The sequence below is a fragment of the Perca fluviatilis genome, chromosome 19 (genome assembly GCF_010015445.1).
Source record: "Perca fluviatilis chromosome 19, GENO_Pfluv_1.0, whole genome shotgun sequence".
NCBI lineage: Eukaryota > Metazoa > Chordata > Actinopteri > Perciformes > Percidae > Perca > Perca fluviatilis.
The window spans coordinates 6,860,269-6,884,115 of record NC_053130.1 but is presented as its reverse complement, the minus strand read 5'-3'; the positions used below and the strand labels follow the sequence as shown (position 1 = coordinate 6,884,115).

At 39.7% G+C, this 23,847-nt stretch overlaps 2 protein-coding genes across 2 annotated transcripts; both read left to right on the top strand.

The window, feature by feature from the left end:
* The first annotated feature begins 480 nt into the window (after positions 1-480).
* Positions 481-11,918, top strand: napba (N-ethylmaleimide-sensitive factor attachment protein, beta a). The gene is given in 9 exon segments (XM_039784818.1): positions 481-716; positions 2,856-2,935; positions 4,103-4,219; positions 6,993-7,117; positions 7,446-7,501; positions 9,158-9,242; positions 9,951-10,067; positions 10,158-10,226; positions 10,719-11,918. Coding segments are annotated over 9 exon segments (900 nt in total). The 5' UTR covers positions 481-618; the 3' UTR covers positions 10,872-11,918.
* Positions 11,919-13,316: 1,398 nt separating this feature from the next.
* On the top strand, positions 13,317-23,799 carry cdc5l (CDC5 cell division cycle 5-like (S. pombe)). Its single transcript, XM_039784229.1, has 19 exons — positions 13,317-13,519; positions 15,496-15,599; positions 16,154-16,315; positions 16,510-16,637; positions 16,964-17,063; positions 17,204-17,330; positions 17,445-17,536; positions 17,801-17,945; positions 18,052-18,243; positions 19,711-19,859; positions 19,964-20,135; positions 20,414-20,578; positions 20,881-20,961; positions 21,353-21,604; positions 21,806-21,913; positions 22,027-22,116; positions 22,265-22,396; positions 22,765-22,845; positions 23,378-23,799. Exons 1-19 carry the CDS (start codon positions 13,475-13,477, stop codon positions 23,489-23,491), a joined length of 2,439 nt encoding a protein of 812 aa, XP_039640163.1. The 5' UTR covers positions 13,317-13,474; the 3' UTR covers positions 23,492-23,799.
* The last annotated feature ends 48 nt before the right edge of the window (positions 23,800-23,847 follow it).

The window sequence follows — 23,847 nt, the reverse complement described above, 5'->3', positions numbered from 1 at the left end:
TGTAGGAGTATTTCCATTTTAGTTCTTATATTCTACTATTATATTATCTGACTGCATTGGTGACTTTTCAGATTAAAATGTCAAAACCTGTAATGAGTTTCTAAAATGAAATATTGTTAAACATAAATACTAGCCTAAAGTTAAAGTACTAGTTTAAAAGGATTATTCTTTATATGATGGAGTAGCATTACAATGACAGCAGCCATTCTGCTGCTTAATGAGTACTTTTACTTTTGATAGGCTGCTTTAAATACGTTTTAGGCTATTGTACTTTTAGGCTTGTAAAAGTTTAAAGTTGAGTATTTCTACAGTGTGATATTGCTTTACTTTAAGTAAAAAAAAAAAAAAGGTAGGCTAAGTGAGAACATATAAATGTAATTTGTTTGTTTTCTACTTCTCCGTGAACCATATTGCAGTTCATAGGCTACTGTGTCCAGCAGATGGCGAGACTGAGCCGCAAATGGCCTTTATCTCTCGCCGTAGAAGAAGAGCTGCAGCCTCTCAGCATCAGCACCAGACGTCTCCCTCCTCCGATCTGTGCTCTCCTCCTCTTCATCCACTGCGGAACATCGGCCTGTTCTCCTCCAAACCCTCCGCCAGCGGCAGACCCAGCTCGCCATGGACAACTCCGGCAAAGAGAAGGAGGCCATGCAGCTGATGGCTGAAGCCGACAAGAAGGTCAAAGCGTCCGGATCCTTCCTCGGGGGGATGTTCGGGTAAAAAGGCTCTCATTCTCTGTTTACCTCTCTCTCGTTTTGGTATGGGGGAGAGATCTCTGCACGCGGGGCCTATCAAAGCCTGTTAATTGCCTCTGCTTTCCTTGACGGAGAAATCCTTCTAATATTCAAAGAATAGCCCCAGTGCTTCTCTGTGCATCTCAGCTTTAGAGGCGTAATCAACCCTATTGTCGTAGCCTATTATTGTTGATTTTTTTGATAGGCTATTCCTATAATCTAGGCCTACTCTTTACATCCCTATAGGAGCTGGTAATGTTCACTGTGACATTGTGTCCTTCTGAAAGATGTAGCCTATCCAAAGATTGTCATAGCGCCTTTTTTTTATCAGCTGTTGCATGCCGAAAATATGAGCTGTCATCGCAGCTAATGTGGCCTGCGTGACGTGGCCTGTCACGCGAGAGAAATGTAAATGTGTCACGTCGATGCTGTTGTGAGCGGGATCGCACGGAGCGTGAGGCCGGGCAAGAGACGCAGGAGGGCGGTGAGAGCAGCGCAGTCAGGACGGTGTGCGAGGAATCAGTCGGTGGTGATGCGGGGGTTGTTTAGTGTGTGTGTGTGTGTGTGTGTGTGTGTGTGTGTGTGTGTGTGTGTGTGTGTGTGTGTGTGTGTGTGTGTGTGTGTGTGTGTGGGTGTGTGTGTGGGTGTGTGTGTTTGCGCGCGCGTGCGCGCGGATGGGAGGGGCGGATGTTTACATGTCAAATAGAAACACTGGAATATAAATGATGTAACCTGACATAGGATAGATAGATAGATAGATAGATAGATAGATAGATCGATAGATAGATAGATAGATAGATAGATAGATAGATAGATAGATAGATAGATAGATAGATAGATAGATAGATAGATAGATAGATTAGGGAGATACATTATTGAATTGAGAGTGCATCTATTTGATCATTATGTTGAGTAGTTTCAACTACAGTAAAGCATTATATATTATACATTGGCAGTGTGTTTTGAATGTTGCATGTAGAGCAGTTTTATATAAATGTAGAGGATGTAAAAGTCGCACAATGTAGATATAACAAAGGGAATATTCAGTATCTAAAAACTGTACCAAGTACAAGATTCAAAACTCTACTTGCAAAGCTGAAGTGATTAGTTGATTAACTGATTACTCGATCTATAGAAAATGAATGGACCTTTTTCACAGCAGATATTTTGTCTTGTCATCGTAGGAAAAGCACAGCTGACATTGATTACCTTAACGATGGCTCAATTCCATCAAGTGTCCCAGTAAGCTATTTCAGTGAGTCAGCATGCACAATACCAGGGCCTCTCCTAAGTGGAATGCAGCCATCATTAATGGTTTTGAATAGGCCTACACCTGTGCTTTTCCTACTATGACATGTCAACATGTCTGCTGTGAAAAAGGTCTAGTGGCAACTATTAAGCACCTAAGTCATTTATACAACAAGCGGCACCCATTTACAGCTTTTTAATGTTTTGCTTTCCTTTGTCTAATGTGATTATGAACAGAATAATGTTGGGTTGTTGGTGGACAAAACAAGATATTTGAAGATGTAACCTTGGGGCATTTATTAACCTTTTCTGACATAATCCATTTAAGTTTTATTTTTGTTCATACTGCATTAAAAAAAAAAACATCAGATTCATGCCTGAAAATATTAAATTTAAGAGAGTTTGAGCGCCAGGGTGAATGACCTCCACAATGACATCATTCTGCTCTGCTGTCATTTTCTGCCTTTTAATTTGATGTTTTTATTAAACATAAATGTTATGATTGTTTTAATGCTAAGTACTATGTGTTATGAATTGTGCTGTATAAATAAAGTTTAGTATTAATAAAATGTATTATTATTCAACTGGACAACGCTGCATGCTAGTTTAAAATACTCTTTCATATCGGAGGACAAAGTCACAGTGACAGTTTGCAACATTAAAGTAAATACTGTAATTTAAAATACAACGCAAATTGAAGTCATGAAGTCGAAATAAAATTAGAAAAAAAGAAGAGGAAATTATTAATTTTGTTTGTCTTTGTCTTTCCTGTGTGTGTGTGTGTGTGTGTGTGTGTGTGTGTGTGTGTGTGTGTGTGTGTGTGTGTGTGTGTGTGTGTGTGTGTGTGTGTGTGTGTGTGTGTGTGTGCTGTAGGGGGAACCATAAGGTGGAGGATGCCTGTGAAATATACGCCAGAGCAGCCAACATGTTTAAGATGGCAAAGAACTGGAGTGGTATGTGACACACACACACACACACACACACACACATATATATATATATATATATATACATACGTCACATACTCATACTGCATAATAAACAAAACAAAATATCACATGAATGTGTGCATGAATAACCAAACTCCCACACCAAACACCCCCACACAAGCTCACACACACATTTTAACAGGATATAAATGATTATACAGCCAGCAGAGAGAGTTATATTACCACGTAACGTAAGAGCTTTCATGCAAACATTGGATTCATATATGAAATTTCCGGACAGTTTGGACAAATGAGTGAGAGGTTTCAGGCTGCAGAAACCAGTGTGTGTCCTAGAAAGAACAGATGATGTGCTGATAATAGCTCATGCAGTATTTAGCTGTTTAGATGTGTGTTTTGATGGTTCTGCTGCCTGATGTGGGTCGACAGAGTGAATCATAAACACAGTCACGCAGTGCAAGTTAATAAATGAGCAGTGTCAAAGGCATGTTTAGTGCAACTAGAAACTGAATTTAAATTACAATTGCATTCATTCATTACCCATTTACAGCTTTTATTGTGTTGCTTTTCTGTTGTTTAATATCATTATGTCAATGTTGGGTTGTTGGGCTGTTGGGGGACAAAACAAGATATCTGAAGATCTCACCTTGGGACATTTTTTAACCTTTTTCTGACATTGCAAACAATTAATTGAGAAAATAATCTGCAGATTGATCGATAATGAAAATACTGTTAGCTGCAGTCCTTATTCAATTTATTCATCCATAAAATCATGGAAATTACAGAGCTCCATTCTAAAAGACTCTGCTCTGATTACAGAAAACCTAAGATAGAAATAACCACAACACAAAATAAAACCATAAAAAAACATAAAATCTTTAGGCCAATTTTGTCTTTTACTTTTCAATTTGATTCATAGTTGAGTAAACAGTCTTGTCAGAAAGGAGCAGAGATAGGAGAGATACTGTTTTAAACCTTTATCTTCATAAGAAAGCAAACAGACAGAGGGAATCAGTAACAGTCACATAGTTCAAATTAAAAAATGAGGAGTGTTTGGTCAAAGGTACGTTTAGTGCAACTTGTGTCCCATTCAAACTGTGACTGTGTGTGTGTGTGTGTGTGTGTGTGTGTGTGTGTGTGTGTGTGTGTGGGTGTGTGTGTGTTTGCGTCTAGCTGCGGGGAATGCTTTCTGTCAGGCCGCTCGGCTCCACATGCAGCTGCAGAACAAACTGGACTCCGCCACCAGTTTTGTCGACGCCGGCAACGCCTATAAGAAGGCAGACCCACAGGGTGAGCACTCCCCCCCCCCCCCCACACACACACACACACACACACACACACACACACACACACACACACACACACACACACACACACACACAGTATCTCATCTAAGATATAAAAGTCTATATATCTTATATTGTTTCTCTTCCTTCCCAAATAGCACCATTCGTACTTGACATGAAACATCAGGCATTAGTGTTTGTGTTAAAGGATATTAATCAGTGGATAATTGGGCTTATTATTCTGATGCATCTTATCAGACCTAGTTGGACTTTGTGAGTTCTTGGCAGATTCATATAATCTGGGAGTAAAAATAAATAAATAATATGTTTATGTGTTGTTTTATTAGTTTGCCTTCCGATCCAGACCAATGTTTCCAGTAGGATCATTTCATCCGAATTTGCTTTCTTACTAATTATGGCATGGATGAACAAGGCAAAGTGTTTATCAATGGATGCCCATATCTGATTTGGTACAAGCACATGCGAGAATTAGTTTCTTCCTGCTGGATTTGGTGTTCAGCACATCTCTAATTGTGGTCTAAAACCTCTTTATGTGTGCTGTGTTGGTCTTTGAAAGTGTCAGTGGTCTTCAGGCCTGTTCCCAACTTTGGCGATGCTTAAAGTCAGATGTAAAATTCTTTGGCAGTCTTGTTTTCATATCATTTTTGAGGAATATGAGAGGTTTGAGCTCTGTGGTCTGGAACTATTGTTGGCTGAAAAGTGTGGAGTGAACACGGGATATACGCCAGAACATATCAAAGATGCTGATCATAGTCACTGTTGATTTAGTTTTAATGAATATTTGTTTCACTTTCTCTAACGTCAGTTTTAATTCTTTGTTTACAGTAATCTCAGATGTAGTAACAAACAGGATTCTTCTCTCAGATGTTGTGTTAATCCACTTTTCAAGCCACATTTTTGCCACTCCATCTGTTTTAATGCTTTAGGGTTTTTTTTTTTTTTTTTTTTTTTTGTTTTTTTTTTTTTTTCTATTTTTTACTAGCATTTCTGTAGCCTGGTTGACAGCAGACCCTTCTCAGCTGTAACTGAGAGTGGGTCTGGGAAAGGTTCATTGACAGTTCATTTCCAAAGGGGTGTCACCAACGGACGCCGTTCAAACGCCTCTGGGCACCATTGGATAGTCCTTCAACCAATCACACCAACGATCCGGGTGACGCTGCGCTTCGGTAGCCGTCATGTTGAATGTAAACAAAAAGCTGCTCGCCGTCGCTGCGCTATCGTCGTCGCGTAAAGCCCGCCTCAACGGTTGTGATTGGTGTAAAGCCCGCCTCAATGGTTGTGATTGGTGCCTCGATTCTGGGGACATTGGAAATGGGTTTGAATGGGCTCTTCGCCAGGCTGACTTGCAGAGCAAATCTCACATTTGCCGGAAGTTCGTCAGGGTTTACCCAGGCTAGTATTTCTGCTCTTTGTACTTCTAATGTGATGTTTCCAGTGGTCACTCGTGGTATTGCAACATAAATTCCCCCCTGCGGCCCAAAAAGGATTTTTCACCAAGCTCCTTTGCATATGCGCTGGGCGAGCAAATTCATTGAATAAAAGAGGAGCCATTTTGGGAACCGATATCGAGTTTTTAATATACATCCATGGGAAGTACAGGAGCACAGATGCGGAGACCCAGAAATGTTGACCAATCAGAGCAGCCTGGGCTTTTTCAGGAGGGGGGCTTAATCCTTGTGTTGTCTTCCCGTCGACCACAAACGTGTTGTCCTTCTGGGTCAAATTTGAAAATGAACTTTTTTTGGCACTATTTTTTTTACTGCTTTTGACGCTTAAAATTTTTTAGCACTTTTTTCAATGTTTTTTTTTTTTATTCATTGTCAATAAACCTAATTTATATGACATACTACTTACTTTTTGAGTTTAAAAATTAAAGTAAAAATTATGAATTATTTTGACTAATAGATACGATCAGAGGATGTTGAGTGAATCACACATTGGTTTATGTCAAAGTTGAGTCAAGATACTGTTATAAAACCATTTAAACATATTTTTTTCAAATGCTATGAAAATGAATAAAAAAAAATAAAAATACAAAGGAAATATTCATTTATTTTACTTGATGAATATTGTATAGGTTCCGTACAACGTACATGCATGCATCCAAGTTATTTGGGGGCAATTTGGTCGTAAGAAACCCAGATTTCTGATATAAAAAAACTATGAAAACGGGTCAAATTTGACCCGAGGACAACACAAGGGTTAAAAAGACAGGCGCTCTCAGACAGAGGGTGAATACAGTTGCAGCAGCCGTGGGTAATAATAATAAAATAAAGTGGTTTTTGAACATTAAAGCATGTAAACATGTTCTAGTAGGAAATACAAGTATGGACCTGAAAAATGGTCTCCTTTAAGTATATTTTGATGCTAATACTTTGGTACTTTAACTTAAAAACACTTTGAACGAGGACTTTTACTTGTAGCAGAGTATTTCTACACTGAGGTATTACTACTTGCCATGATGAAAGGGGAAGCCTCTGTATCACAGTCGGAGTCAGGACCCTGAGGTGGTATTGTTGGCGGATTAAACTGGGTCCCTGGGTTGCTCTAGGAAAATTGATATCTGGGTTATGCTGCAACAGCCCTCTTGTGATAAGCTTAATAAATGCTATGGGTTAGCAGGTTAGTAGTCACAGGGGGAGGAAACTGAAGGAGTTTTAATTTGACTGAGTAGGCTCAGAAGGCTTCAGCAGACGCTTTCTAGTTTCCTTGTATTTATAACATATCTTCTTTCGCTCTAATCTGTCTCCTTCCAGAGGCCATCAACTGTCTAAATCAGGCCATTGACATCTACACTGACATGGTAAGCTGTGCCTCAACCATTGAACAGCTCCCTGTGACAATCACTTTTATCTTTAAGTAATACCTTGTGTGTGTGTGTGTGTGTGTGTGTGTGTGTGTGTGTGTGTGTGTGTGTGTGTGTGTGTGTGTGTGTGTGTGTGTGTGTGTGTGTGTGTGTGTGTGTGTGTGTGTGTGTGTGTGTGTGTGTGTGTGTGTGTGTGTGTGTGTGTGTGTTGGTTACAGGTCAGCCACAGCTCCCTCACTATTGCGAGGTATATGCAGGCATATTGAGTTCAAAGCTGGTATATGAAGGTATATGCATGGGATATTGATTTTCAGTTTCTTTTAGGTTTGTCATTATGTTTTTGTTGAATATACATTAGGATATTCTATGCTAAACTGCTTGTTTTAATTTTTTTTTGTTTCAGGCCATTGCCCACTATGAGCAGGCAGCAGACTACTACAAGGGAGAAGAATCTAACAGGTACAGTATATGTGCTGAAACTAACACGCACATGACTGGAGCGGTAACGTTTAGTGGATTAATCAATGTCAACAGAACATCACTCTGCAACTATTTTGATAATATAGGCTTCTTATCGTTTGTGAGTTTTTTTGTTAGCAAAACATTTGAACATTGAACACAAAAAGCTATTTTCAGATGTTCTTTTGGGGTATTGAAATTGTGTAGTTTATCTTTCACGATTTTCCAAAAAAAGTTTGTATAATTGAGAAAATAATTGGCAGAATCAGGTTAATTGCCAAGGAATTTCCATTGGTAGGTCAGTGCATCACTATAAAAGAAAAAAACAATTAGCCTTCTACAAAAGTCAAGAATCATGAATATAAAATAGAAAGATTTGCGATAAGAAAATCTCAAAAAGGAATCAAAAACATTTGTTTTTTTAAATTAAAATGAGTTGTACATTATTTAAAACAAAGACAATGGAATGTGCAAAATAGATTGATAATGAAAATATAATCATTAGTTGTAGCCCTACACATGTCAGTATATGATCACATGTGTATTTACAATATAGGCTCATTAAAAAAAATTAATTTACAGCATATTCTTCAAAAGAACTCTTTCATAACCAACTTCAGCGATGTTTCTAAAAGAAATGTTTATTAGCAGTTTTTTTGAATATTGCAAGTATTTTCAGTATTGACTGATTTATTTTGCATTTTAATTTGAGGATAAACTTCTTTAAATTGCACCATCTTGTTTTTAAGGAGGTCCTCCTCAGGCACAAAAACATTTAAACAAAAAACAAATCCATAAATTATAGTGATGATTATTAATACAAAACAAACAGCACAGCATAATCTCTAAACGTTTGATTTCTTTTCTTTGTTTTCTGAACTGATTAATTGCAGAAGTTCGAGTTTGAGTGTAAGAATAAATACTTTCACTATGTAGCTTACTTTTGTTCATACATAGAATACGTAGAACAGTCTTGAGTTGAAATTTGCCGGTGACAGTGCACTAAATGTTGTTGACAGTGTGGCAGTAAGTCACAATAAAAGGTGCAGCCCCGTAACAATATGATGAGGTGGTCCGTGAACGATGCTGACTCCCACTCTAACAGAGTTATTACAGGGAAGCCTGGTGGCCTTTACCGTAGGGCAACACATCATCCATCATCTAGATGAGACTTCTCTGCAAAAGCTCGGCCTGGAAAATATCCCTCCTTATACTTCCACTTGCTGTGAGCATAATGGTGGAAACCAGTGGGGTAGTCTAATGTATTGTGGTGGGTATACTGTACTGTATATGTATATGTTTTTGGGGTGGCAGTCTGGGTGCCCTTCCCCAAGGGAAATTTTCAGCATCAAAGACTTAATTTCCTGAATTTTGATACACTTTTATGCAACAATTCACGGCTAAAATACATTTATTTAGCCTATGCAAAGAAAAAAAAACACAGATGACAATTTAAAATATGTCAAAAATATAATGGAAAGTATGTTGTTGTGTGTCATTGTGCATTTTTAAGTGGGTATATGGAAATCCTGGAGCTTTCTTACTGAGTATACTACGTATACCTGCGTATCACGTAGACTACACCACTGGTGGAAACAATGGAAATACACATACTAGCCGTTAACTCCTCTGGGTTTCTTTGTTTGTGTGTTTCAGCTCAGCCAACAAATGTCTTCTGAAGGTGGGACACTACAGTGCTCAGCTGGAGCTGTACCCGAAAGCTATTGAAATCTATGAACAGGTAACCGCTGAGTGCACAGAGTTTCTGAAGTCTTTATATAAAAAAATAATCAGCACACATGTATATGGTGATGAAAATTATTTATTTGGATACCCATTAGCTTGCACAAAGTGGTCGCTAGTCTTCTAGCGTCCCCAAAAAAATAAAAAACAATTTAAAATATCAATCAGTGAACCAAGAAAACACAAAACCCACCAAATGAAAGGGGCAATGAAATAAGTGAAATGGCTCTAAACAATTGAAAATTACATTTTACATTGGAAAATAATAAAATGTTCTGTTTTTGTATTACTTTTTTGTTGTCAGGGACTGTAGTTTGTGATGTTGTTTATTTGATTGCATTCAACTGTGAGGTGTAGTGGGATAGTTAAAACTTCCATAATATGAAAAATAAACATTAGCTATTTATGTGGAACCTTTTCAGTGTAAAGCAAACTTTCAGACGGTAGCAGCAATCATAAGTCAAACAACAAAAGATTAAAACAACCATACAAAATGTACACGCAGTAAAAACAAATGTGAAAGTCCATAGGATTTTCTTTTTAAAGTTCCATCTGATCACATTCTGCCTTAAAAGTCAATACTTTAGTGTGTTTCTGCTGTGTGTGTGTGTGTGTGTGTGTGTGTGTGTGTGTGTGTGTGTGTGTGTGTGTGTGTGTGTGTGTGTGTGTGTGTGTGTGTGTGTGTGTGTGTGTGTGTGTTTTTCAGGTTGCTATGAACACCATGGACAATCCTCTGTTGAAGTACAACGCTAAAGAGTATTTCTTCAAGGCTTCACTCTGTCACTTCATAGTGGATGAACTCAACGCCAAGTAACAAACACTAGTACCAGAAACACACAATTACAAATACAAACACACACACACACACACACACACACACACACACACAATGATTTCTTTGTGTGTGTTGCAGTTGGCCATAGAAAAGTACGAGGAGATGTTTCCAGCCTTCTCAGACTCCAGAGAGCTCAAACTCTTAAAGGTATATTTCTTTTCTTTTCTTTTCTTTTTTTCCATCTCTTTCTCTTCATTTCTGTTATTTTATGAAAGTAAACATGCCGAGTACATAATTCTCATTAAAATATGGTTTTGATTAGTCAAATACTCATTAAGAGTTTTTATTATGCCATTAAAAAGATTTATTTTTTCCTCATGACCTTCTGAGTGTCCATACATATTGTATTTAAGGTCATGTTTGCTATTTTATCAGCAGCCCATGCTCATTAAAGTTTTAATTATTAGTTATATATTAAAAATGATATAGACAACTGGTCTGACAAAACGTAAGATAATTAACATTTGATTAAACATTTGAGAACTTCCATGTCATAGCTAAATTGGAGGTCATCTAAGTGATTTGCAGAAATATGGCTAAGTCACGGGGGTTTAAAACTCAGTGTTTGCGTTTTTCTGTTCACACACTGTCGCTCACTATCCCTCGGTGTTAGAAAAGTCTCATGTTGTGTTGCCACAGAAACTCCTAGATGCCCACGAGGAGCAGAACAGCGAGGCGTTCACGGAGGCCGTTAAGGAGTTTGACTCGGTGTCTCGTCTGGACCAGTGGTTGACCACGATGCTGCTCCGCATCAAAAAGACCATCCAGGGAGACGCTGGGGACCTGAAATAGACATGTTTACAGATTGGGGAGTCAGGGCGAGACAAGGGAAAGGGAGGGGGTTAAAGAGAGAAGAATTATCAGGATAGAGGAAATTAGTAGCTAAATGAAAGGAAGGGAGAATGACGGGCAGTGTAAAGATGTGTTTTGGTGGAAGAAAGGTCTGTAAGAAGAGAGGCAGAGAGACGGACATATGAAGAGGGGGTAAAAGGGAGGGAGGGTGGGACTGAGGGAGTTTACAGTTGTACATATCAGTTTGCATGTGACCCCAAAATAGCTAAGCATTACCTTTAAACCCCCTTTAGATTACCCTGTGTCCCTGGTCCTACAGTATTGCTCCCGTAACACTGGACAGAATTGTACTTAAAGAGAAAGAAATAAAAGGTGTGTGTGTGTGTGTGTGTGTGTGTGTGTGTGTGTGTGTGTGTGTGTGTGTGTGTGTGTGTGTGTGTGTGTGTGTGTGTGTGTGTGTGTGTGTGTGTGTGTGTGTGTTTGTGTCTGTGTCCACTGCAGTAAGGTAAATTATATACTATTTGATGGGAAAGTGTGCAGGCCATATCAGATTTAAGGATATATGTTATTACAAAGGGATAATAATGTTATTTATGAGATAACTTATGAGATATTTATTGTCAATACTGAAAATATTATTTATGTTTGTTATGGTACTCAGTGTTACGATTTGTCTTAATATTTTAGGTATTAGCCCTTCTCCTTTCTTCTTATTCTCCTGTCCCTTATCTGTTCCTCCTCCTCCTCCTCCTCCTCTGTCTCCCCTCATCCTCTCCTCACCCCTACACATCGTCAAAATCAGTGATATCACCCATTGTGATCGATTGCTTCCTTGTGTTCTGGCCAACGGTCAGTCGGTGCCGTTAGCCAACAGTGTTTACCACCGCTGCCTCGTTTGTGCATGTCTTTTTGTCATGTTGATGTAAGTGTTCTCCGTGTCGTGCTACCGTGTGAAGAACATACATGTAGCCTGGTATCATTTGTGTGAAATCAGTAAATATGTACCTCTGATACCGAGTTGAAATAAAAACATCATCGCTATAGATATGTAATAGTACTTTTTGGTGTATTTAGTATGAATATAAGTATGTGGTTGGACCTTGCTTGCGGGTATAAAGCAATGACTGGTTGTAAAGCCAAGGTCACAGCATGACTGTAGCACTGAACGCGCTTTGTTTAAGGCAACAACTGGCAGGCTATGATGTCATTCTGCAGCAATGATGGTTCCCAAACTACATCAGTCTGGACAAAATCAATGCTTGAATTTGGGACAAAATAAACAACATTTAAATCTTTTTTAACCCCTAAAATTACTTACTTATTATTTTTTGGGCATTTTAGGCCATTATTTCTATAGACATGAAAGGGGAGAGAGAGGGGGAATGACATGCAGCAAAGGGCCGCAGGTCCAAGTCGAACCCGCGGCCGCCGCGTCGAGGAGTAAACCTCTACACATGGGCGCCCGCTCCACCAGGTGAGCTAACCAGGTGCCCAATTCCATTCACTTTTTGATACCATTTAAATGGGGTTTAGGGTTAGCCTGTATAGATTGGGAGTTTAGGGTTACTCTCATGCCTTTGGTAACCAAATAATGTGATTGTTTAAGTATGGAGTGCCAGCATGTGGTGACAGCAGGTAGAGTCTGCAGATTCAGCAGTCCAAGGCACATGATGCCCATCTTTGGTCTAAATATTCTGTGTATCTGGCATTTTTTTTATCCTGCGTAGGTCCAAGCAAATATATTATCTGCAAGTGCTGGTATCCCCCAACCACATGGGGGTGCTATTACATTTAACAAATTATGCTGAATAACCTATAGGCTATGAATAACATAAATGTGTCCTAATGAGTGCTATTGAATATTTAATTAGGATAATTACATAAACAATACGAAAAATGGCCATAGTTAGGCTAAGCCCTGTATATTATTAATAGTAGGCTACAACAACACGATCAGTAGCATATGACACTATTAAACTATGAGTTTGGCCTGTTTCATATAATTATATATCATGATTGTGCATTCACTAATCCTAATATTTATCAACACCAAACAGGAGCAAAGTTTTTGTAATTCACTATCTGGTTTGTACATTTGCAAGTGTAGCACTCTATATTTGCATTTAAAAAAAGCTTAAAAACGAAGTAGGCTACAGATTGATTTTAATTATTGCAAGCAAAGATTCGTCTCTGGTGTAACGGCAAAATAAGTTTCCCGTTCGAATAGTGTCCCCAGAACGGTTACTCGGGCCTGGATTAACAGTTAGGTTAAAAGTAAGGTTTAGTTTAAGCCATAAACTGTTACTATTTACAGTCTATGGTTTAAGCATGGCAGAATACGACTGTAGCCTCAGGATGTGGTAAAGGAGAAACACTAATCGCTGGAGGAGGGGGACGATTTCGACGCAACACCTGTACAATAATACCCACAATACATTTCGGCGGACCCACACATACAAGTTTCCGGTGTGGTGTGTGATGCACGTTCGTTGCTCCCTCTTATTGTATTTAGTTTGAGTGTAAATTGTGAACTTTCTTCATAACTGCTTGAGAAACAGTCGTAACAGTTTTACTGAAGAAGGAGAGAGCAACAAGCCTCCAAGATGCCGCGAATTATGATTAAAGGAGGCGTCTGGCGCAACACGGAGGTACGTGTTTACATGGCTAGCTACGTTAGCATAATGCTAACCACTAATAGAAACGCGAGTCGGAGTTAGCACGAAGCTAGCTGCTCATTTAACAGGATTTATCCAGTGTAGCAAGTTTAGTTTATTTGTGTTGCTGCCAACTATGTCGAAAAAGTTTACTAACGTCACTACTTTACCTATTTTGTCAGAAAACATGGCTACAGCATTAGCAAGCATGACTGCAGCCTGCAAGAGTTTGCAAATGTGATAAAGTAAGCTAACATTAAGTGAGATTAGCAGTAAGGCTGCTTGTTAGCCATATTAATGTGTCATAGAGATAGATACATAGATGGAGGGATATAAAGATATATAGATAGATAGATTATGGATTACGTTAGATGGATAGGGCGATGATAGATGGATGGATAGGCAGATATAGATAGATAGATAGATAGATAGATAGATAGATAGATAGATAGATGAATGCGTATTTTACTAATCACAGCGGGTCACTGTTACAACAGCTTAATGCAAAAAAGACAAAGATAAAATCAAAAGAGTAAATGAAACTGTTTAACAATACGCAATGTATCAAATCACGAGCAAAAAAACTATACAATACTTATCAACAATAACCTGAATATGTGGGCACATAGTGCAACTAGTGTCAAATTAAATGCAAAGTATACTGTAAAGTTATAGGGCAGCAATGGATCAGATAATTTAAAGAGGATGAAAGGTAAGACAAGAGAGACTTTATTGTCATTGTTTTAACCTGGTCCTGAATGAATGAACATTCGGTGCAAACAACAAGATACAAAATAGGGATGGGTGATATGTACCACAAATAATGTCGGTTTTTTTTGGGCTGAATGGTAATATACTGTATATCAGTATTTTCTACAAAGTGAGCTAAATGTTAAGTTATAAGTCAAAGCCATGTGAAATGTCACAAGCACTTAAACCAGACTTCCCTGTTTGAAAATATACAGTTGCAATATTTGTAAATGAAAAATTATCTAAAATAAATAGCCTGTATTAAATAAAACAGACCTGTCTCTGTGAATGCTCATTCAGTTGTTTTCTCTAACAATAACTGACTTGAGTACAATAACAGGTTTTCCTCTCCTGCTTAACATTGAAACTTATGCTGTGTAATTACAACTGGACTGCTCTGAGGGCATCCACCAACTCTCACTGGCTCTCTCTATGGCTACACACGGAGATATTCCCCAAAGGAGCTACGTTACTTTTATAACATAAGTTGACTTTCTTAATCCAGTTGTGTTTTTGTCTCGTAACACACAATGAATGTTATTGTGTTTCACCTTGTATGTTGTTTTAGGATTGAGCGCAATTTCATTTCTGAAGTAAACAAGCATGTCTGTCTGTCTTTGCACTGAGAGCAGAGGGAAGTCTCAGAGGGTAGAGCAGACACACACCGCTCGCTCACTTTTTCAAGCTCTGGCCTGATTGCATTAACTGGCTCTGGGGCATCCTTATTGTTTGACCCTGTTAAGAAATGGGTCATGTAATGCAACATCAAACTATATCAATATAAACGGAATTGTCTCAGCTCATGTCTGGTTTGAAAATATATCGATTATAATTTAAAAAGACGATATATACCGCCCAGCCCGAATACAAAAACAGGAAGAGAACAATATACAAGACAAGATACATACATTGAGTGCAATGACAAACGTGTAGTGTAATAATAAAAAATATATAAATACTAGTAGTGTAAATATGATATGTGCAAGATGTATTAGTCCAGGGTGAGAGGGTTTGTATCAGTCCAGTCTGTTAGAGCAAAGCTTCACATCCTGACCCCCCTGTCCTGACACAGCCTGGTTGCACAGGGAGATGGCAGCTGGCAGGAAGAGCCTCTTGTATTGTGGTGATACTGGACGGTATCTGTTGTTGATCATTGTGATCAACATAGTGTGTTAATAAATGTTAAATGTCACTTTTCTAATCTGCCCATTTTTTTCCAGGATGAGATCCTCAAGGCAGCGGTGATGAAATATGGGAAGAACCAGTGGTCTCGTATTGCCTCCCTGCTGCACCGCAAGTCTGCCAAACAGTGTAAAGCAAGATGGTGAGTCTTGATACAAAGACATGTGATTGGTAGTGATGGCCAAATGAAGCTTCATGAACCATTTTCTTTATTTTCTGAGCCCACTAGATGGCACTCTTGGTTTTAAGAGAGGCCTAAGGCATTGCAATTCAGTGTATTCTCAACCCTTTGTTGAACAGAGAGCGCCATCTAGTGGGCTCAGAAAATAAAGACAATGCTTCACGAAGTTTCATTTGGCCATCACTAGTGATTGGAATACCTTTTATTGAGTTTTCAAGGTGATGACAGGACTTGTAGAAGTAGGTATTATCTGTATTAACAGCCCTGCACTTGGGAACACACTATATTAATGGAATTAACTACAAAGGATTGTAAAACTCCCATTTGATGAATTTACACCGGTAATTTTGGAACTTTTAAGATGTCTGTGAATGTTTCTGATGTAATTGTTGTTGTAACTGGCTGTTTTGTTGTGTATCCTATATCTGTATTTATGCAAAAGAGATATTTCATCCTAATTTAGATTTCCTGTTTAAATAACTGTTCTAAACCTTGGGTTGTGTGTCTGTCTGCAGGTACGAGTGGTTGGACCCCAGCATCAAGAAAACAGAATGGTCCAGAGAAGAGGAGGAGAAGTTGCTTCATTTGGCCAAGCTGATGCCCACTCAGTGGAGGACCATTGCTCCTATCATAGGACGCACTGCTGCCCAGTGCCTGGAACACTATGAATACCTGCTGTACGATTTTAAACACTTTTATACTCTACATATGCTTCACATTTATAATTATATTGTACTAATATTAGACTTTCCCAGACCCTTGACCTTGATTGTAGGATATGTTGCAACACAATGTCTGGAGCATTTTAATTAAGTGTATTAAGATTGTTGCAAATGTTGTTGATTAATAATTTGTGTGTGTGTGTATTTAGAGACAAGGCAGCACAAAGAGACAACGAGGAAGAAGTGGGAGACGACCCCAGGAAGTTAAAACCAGGAGAGATCGACCCTAATCCTGAAACTAAACCTGCCAGACCAGACCCTGTGGACATGGATGAAGGTATGTCAACACACCTCAGACAATGATGGAGGGACTGGACTTTTTCCAGAAACTTTTGTTGGAACTTTATCCGTTTCAAGGGACAGCATTTCTACTTATGTGCTTTTCTTGTAGTGATTGTTATAGTTTTCATTTCCCTTAAGAATAATTTAGTATCTATTCTTGCTGCAGTCACCATCTGGAAGGTTGTATCATTTCAAATAAATAAAATCCAACTTCTTCTGTTTGTGTCTGTAGGAGGCAGCATTTTAAACTTAACAACAGCCTCATACATGTCCTAACAAAATCAATTAATTGCGAGTGTCTGTCTGTGTCACTGTCTGCAGATGAGCTGGAGATGCTGTCAGAGGCCAGGGCTCGACTGGCCAATACCCAGGGCAAGAAAGCCAAGAGGAAGGCTAGAGAGAAACAGCTGGAGGAAGCCAGGTCAGATACACACACACACAAACACAGTATTTACAAATACTTACATTTTTAACTTAAATGTAATAATCAATGTGTAATGCCTGATGTTCTTAGTTGTACATAATTATATAACTTAATGTGTCCCTCACTTTCTGCTGCAGGCGGTTGGCTGCTCTGCAGAAGCGCAGAGAGCTCAGAGCGGCAGGAATCGATGTTCAGAAGAAGAGGAAGAAGAAGAGAGGAGTAGACTACAACGCTGAAATCCCATTTGAAAAGAAACCGGCATCGGTAACCATTGTTGATTGTTTCTGTCCATTTTAAACCGAACTCACAACTCCAGGACAGCGTTTGGGCTCAGCTTAAGTTTGTAATTTATGAATTGTTAATTGTGTTCACTTTAAGGGTTTCTATGACACCAGCATGGAGCAGTACAACCCTCTGGAGCCAAACTTCAAACGACTCAGACAGCAGCACTTGGACGGAGAACTACGCAAGTCAGTAACAGTATACACCATATTTTATACACATAGTTTGGATGACAGGAACACACACGAGGCTTACACAAATACAAAAGTACAGTAAATACAAACCATAACCTTTAAAAAACGCGTTAGTACTGTTCAACTTCATAAATACAATGTTAAAGGTTAAACAGAAACTCTTTAAGCTACTTGATTAATGCCCATTGTACATCATAAGGGGACACACCCAATTAAATCATGGTTTTTATTTATAAATCGTTTTGTGTTTGTGGGTAGTGAGCAAGAGGAGAGGGACAGAAAGAAAGATAAACAGAAGATCAAGAAGAAGAAAGAGAGTGATCTCCCATCGGCCATCCTGCAGACGAGCGGAGTGGCTGAGTTCACCAAGAAACGCTCCAAACTGGTGTTACCTACACCACAGGTAACTGTACTACTGTGATGTCTTGTAAATCAGCAGGCTCCCGCCAGTGTTGTTGGTTCAAAAACCACGCCGTGTTTATTCATATTTCATTTGATCTTCTTTATAGATCAGCGATGCTGAGCTGGAGGAAGTCGTCAAATTGGGTGTCGCCAGCGAGGTCGCCCGTCAAGCTGCCGAGGAGAGCGAAAGCGGGAACTCGGCCTCCTCTGCCCTCCTGTCAGAGTACAGCGTCACCAACGCCATGTCCACGGGGCTTCGCACCCCACGCACCCCTGCTGCCCAGGACAGGATACTGCAGGTAACGGGGACATACACACACACACACACACACACACACACCTACCTACCTACTTTAAACACACACACTGAATACATGAGCACTTATTTAATGACTTGACATGCCACACGCACTGAAGTCTTTAGATTCTCAAGTAAAAGTGTTTCTAGTCAGATAACAGCACTTTAAAGGGATACTTCAGATTTTTTGAGTGCATTGTATTTTATCAGTGATGTTTCATAAATTGAATTTGAATGAGTTTATGACAGTTATGCTAAGCTAACTTGTCATTAATCAATAAGATCTAAACTTAGTTACAATGTGAGCTATGTGTATGTACAGCTCATATAGGCAGAACCAGTATAAATGTAGGCTATCCTGTCACAACTCAAAAAAATCTTATTTTTTAGTATCGACTGATTTATTTCAAAATTTGAGTTGGAAGATAAAGCCTTCGAGATGAACCATCTCGTTTTCAAGGGGGCACAAAGACATGGAAATGACCAGACATTTAAACAAAAAATAAATGCATTAATTAGTGCCGTCAATTTTCCAAACAGCACTTCTAGATCTCTAATCTTTTGATTTTTGTTCTTTGTTTTCTGAACTACTTTATTGCATACGAAATAGAGATGCACCGATTACAACTTTCTAGGCTGATTCCGATTTTCTTTGAGTTAGGCCAGCCGATACTGATTTTAGCTGATTCCGATTTCATTTTTTCTAACCACTTTACAGCACCCACAAATATTTATTTTCTATCTTTTCTTTAATAGAACATTTTGCACAGAACATAGAACATTTTTGGAACAGATAATGGATCACTATATAATAGAACTAAATAAATCAGGAGTGATTTATATAGTTCTATTATATAGTGAGTGTGGGAAACTCACACACATCTAAAGTGCAATGTTAGAACCATTTTCTTCTTTTCACATCCAATATCCAACAAAAAAAAATGTGATTTTGGTTTTTTGGTGTCGTCCCTCCACGCCCTACTTTTTCCTTGCAGGTGTTGCATATAGCAAACTTGTTATCTTCTGCACACACGCTGAAGAATTTCCAAACAGCCGACATGTTGCAGGTTAATTCACGAGGTTCCCTACATGTGCGAGAATAGCGCAGACACGCGTTTCACACCGCGGAAAGTTGAGAGAAAGGAAAAAGAGACGGTGCTGTGGCGTCCGTGTGTGCGTGCGTCCTTGAGAACTGTAACTCGTATAAATTATGTTGTCAGTTAATTGTAGCGTTGACCGGCATGAAATCGGCATACGTCAGACTGAGCTGCCGGTCGCCGGTCATGGCCAAGCACGTGAAAACTGACCAATTCTGGTCACCGGCCGGTCTATCGGTGCATCTCAACATTCGAATACAAATGTCTGAAATATACCTGATACCCTCCATCTTACACAGTCTACATACACATCTTTGGCTATAAATAAACGTTCTTTAAGGTTTTCTATCTGTGTCGGTCTGTGTTTCCAGGAAGCCCAGAACCTGATGGCTCTGACCAACATCGACACCCCTCTGAAGGGAGGCCTCAACACTCCGCTGCACGAGAGCGACTTCAGTGGAGTGACGCCTCAGCGACAGCAGGTCCAAACCCCCAACACAGTTCTCAGTACACCGTTCAGGTAACAACGCTCTCAGCTCTGTACTGATACAACGCTGCATTTAAAGGACAAAGCAGCTGGTACTGTAGATGTTAACATTCCCAATGTGATGGCATCTCTAACAGAACTCCAGGACAGGGTCAGGAGCAGGACGGCATGACCCCTCAAGCTGTAGGAGCGCTGACCCCGCGCGGTCCAGTGACCCCAGGTTTGACCCCTCTGCGCACTCCGCTGAGAGACAAACTGAACATCAACAGTGAGGAGCAGCTGGCTGACCCCGCGTACTCTAAACACATGGTAATGACACGCTCCTTGTACACATGTACAACTGTAAATACACAACTCACACTTACTTCTGAATGTATGGAATTTCAACTGTAACGTGTCTTTTCTGACGCCGTGCAGTAAGTTGTAAATGTTCAAAACAAAATTCGCTGCTGCTTTGTCAATTTACTTTTTTTCTTTTACAAAAACATGAAATATTGTGAAAGACATCACTGTCACATTCTGGTTGTACGCTTTGTAAGTAAAATAAGAAAACTGATCAAGTGCTTTCACTCTCCTCTCTCACACAGCAAAGGGAAAGCCTGCAGCAGCTGAAGCAGGGCCTGATGTCACTTCCTGTTCCCAAGAACGACTTTGAGATTGTCCTTCCGGAAAACGCAGAGATGGAACTGGAAGAAACGGAGGCAGAGTCGGGATTTATAGAGGACTCTGCAGAAGTCGAGGCACGCAAGCAGGTATGCACACACACACAACACACACACACACACACACACACACACACACAACGCTGTGGCACTTTAGGGTTTGGGTTAGGGGATAACAGGCTTTCTCTGAGTGCCTAACCTCATCTGAATGACATAAACCCACGTGTGTGTATACCTGTAATTCAAATAAAGCTAGTCGAACAAACGTTCACTGTGTGTGTGTGTGTGTGTGTGTGTGTGTGTGTGTGTGTGTGTGTGTGTGTGTGTGTGTGTGTGTGTGTGTGTGTGTGTGTGTGTGTGTGTGTGTGTGTGTGTGTGTGTGTGTGTGTCAGGCTATACGGGATGCAGAAAGAGAGAAGGAGCTGAAGCTGCGACACACTGCTGTTCAGAGGAATCTCCCCAGACCCACTGAGGTAACACACTCACTCACTTTCTGGGGGTTTGATCAAGTTGATACTGTTAACCCCACTGACCCTTTGACAAAAAAATTATAATTTGGCATTTTCTTGTGTAAACTCAAGTTCCAAAATGCAAAGACATTAATCAGATGATGATTAAAGAGATTCTCTGGTGTTTTTCTGACCCCTTAAGTGTCAGCTGTAAAACCAAACTCTTAACTTCAGCTAGCATAAAAAAAAGCTCTTTCAAAATCTGTAATTTATCGTCATGAAGTGTAAGTCATTGTTGGGGTTTTGGGTTTGTTTTATAATTGTTTGGATAATCCAGGAGGATGATGATGAGTATGAAGAAGTATTATTTGCATTAGCAGGATGATTTCAGCTGGTTGCCGTCTGTCTCCTGCAGGTAAACGAATCCGTCCTCCGTCCCGCCGCCATGGAGCCTCTCTTGGACTTCCAGCTGGCCGAGGAGCTGATCAAACAGGAAATGATTACCATGCTGCATTACGACTGCCTGCACCACCCGTCGGCCAACGCCGCCAGTCAACTGCAGCGAGGCAAAACCAGAGGCCCCACCTCTACATCTAACAACGCTTCGCATATAACATACCTGGAATCACACTCCTACAAGCCAATCAGCACCGAGGAGATGGAGCAGGTAGCGCACACGTCGCCAACGCTGTTGTTTTCACTTATAAACATCAAACATATTAATCGACTGCTTGTTTGGTCTAGAAACGTGGTATGCATGCGAGACTTTGACAGTGATGGATGTCTAGTTGCAATACAACCTGTACCCAGATATTCTGTTTATAAGAAGTGGTTATAAATGATGTTGCGCACCTGCGTTAATTAACAGGCAAAGGCAGCACTGGCAGCAGAAATGGAGGTGGTGAAGGCAGGAATGGGCCACGGGGATCTCAGCATGGAGGCCTACAGCCAGGTGTGGGAGGAATGCTACGGACAGGTAAGTCATCTAGCCCTTTAAGAAGACTCCCTTTAGCTTCCTTCATCCTCACATAAAATCAGCCTTTGGTCAGCAGCTGTTGAATCGTCTGGTCTGCCTCTCTCTTTCTGCAGGTTTTATATCTACCCACTCAGAACAGGTACACCAGAGCCAACCTGGCATCAAAGAAAGACCGTATCGAGAGCCTGGAGAAAAAACTAGAGGTGAGAAAGCACACAGACGCATGGGAAGTTAATACAACTTGACCCTGAATTGGTCGTTTCTTCTTCTTTTTTTTTTAAACATCTTTATGAATTGCTGCATTAAAACTCTGATCTAAATTCTGTGGTCCGTGTGTCTGCCTGCCTCCAGGTGAACCGTGGCCACATGACCGCAGAGGCCCGGAGAGCAGCGAAGCTGGAGAAGAAACTCAAAATCCTGCTGGGAGGCTTTCAGTCCAGAGCCCTGGGGCTCCTGAAGCAGCACAATGAACTCTGGGAACAGGTACTGAACATGACAGAGTTTTAAATCTGCCAGGATATACTTTAATATTAGTCCCCCTTAAATTCTTAGCGTAATTGAGTGTATAGTCATATTTAATCAGAATGGATTTGTTGTTGTTTTTTTTCCTCCACTCCAGACATTAACGCCTTGTCTTTATTGTCATTTAACAGGGCTTATTAGTGAAGAATTAAATTATTCACCCGAAATTGAGTGAGCTGATAAACTACCTACTTTCTAGTCAGTTCTCCTGCAGACTGTAGATTATAGCAGCGTCCTAAACACTGTCATTCTTGGAAATTATAATAAAGGAGTATTGTATTAATGCATTTTGTTTGTTCTAATAATGTTATACTCATGGTGTCCACCAGGTGGAGCAGTCAGCCACAGAGCTCCAGACCTTCAATCAGCTGAAGAAACAAGAGGATACTGCGATTCCCAGGAGAAAAGAGGCAATACATTTATGACACACGTGTGATTACTGTACAAGTGTATATTCAATTGGCTGTTTCCAACATCCTTAACTCTGATCACATGAACCATAAAGCTTACAATATTTTAGTGTTGAAACAATCAATTGGTCAATTTGGATAATTGATTAATCATTTAGGTCATTTATCAAGCTAAAAGTATTTAACAACGGTTGATTCCAGCTTCTCAGAGGTTCAAAATTGCTTGTTTTCATATCATTTTAAATTGAATCTCAGACTCATGCCGACTAATTATAGACTGAACAATTAATTCATAAGATTAATTTTTTTTCCCTCTAGAATAAATATTCTGTTAAAGATCTATAGTTTGAGGATTAAATGTGTGGAAGGCTGAGTAGCCCAAATATAAAAACCACCAGTAGATTACAATGTGTCTGACCTCATTCTCAGTCTATAGATGACTAAATCTAAGCTCTGGATGTTGGTGTGAGATGATTTTTTTTTTTTTTTTTTGCCTGACGGCTGATATCATCTTTCTGTGTGTGTGTTTTAGGCCCTGCGGGAGGACGTGGAGAGACAGATGGAGAGAGAACGAGAACTTCAGCAGAGATATGGGGAGCTGCTGATGGAGAGGGAGGCACTGCTTAACAGTGCTCAGAAATACTGAACCACACAAATGCTAAATCATTCATACACTCATGCTACACACACTTAAATACTCACCATGGAGACATTGATATCAAGCTAACAGCTGCTCTGAGAAAAAGACACCGATAAACATCAAGTTTTCATGCTCCTCCGCCTTCTGAGTCGTCGTATTGTGAACCATTGACATTTTTTTTCAACATTTGCGGTAATTTCAGAGATAAGCCCCATCTCATGTTGCTATGTCGTCACAAGCTGAGTTTTGAGCATACTCAGTAGTCTCTTGTGTTTCTGTATTAGTGACCAATAAAGCTTTTTTTTTTTCAACAATGACAATGTTGAAGTCTTTTTTTTCTTCTTTTTTTTTTTTTAGATGAG

What these genes read in the sequence shown, in the direction of transcription:
- cdc5l (XM_039784229.1), top strand. Translation starts at nt 13,475, where the DNA reads ATGCCGCGAATTATGATTAAAGGAGGCGTCTGGCGCAACACGGAG. An exon ending in GCGTCTGGCGCAACACGGAG is followed by an intron (nt 13,520 to 15,495) that starts GTACGTGTTTAC and finishes ATTTTTTTCCAG; the next exon opens with GATGAGATCCTCAAGGCAGC. An exon ending in CGATTCCCAGGAGAAAAGAG is followed by an intron (nt 22,846 to 23,377) that starts GCAATACATTTA and finishes TGTGTGTTTTAG; the next exon opens with GCCCTGCGGGAGGACGTGGA.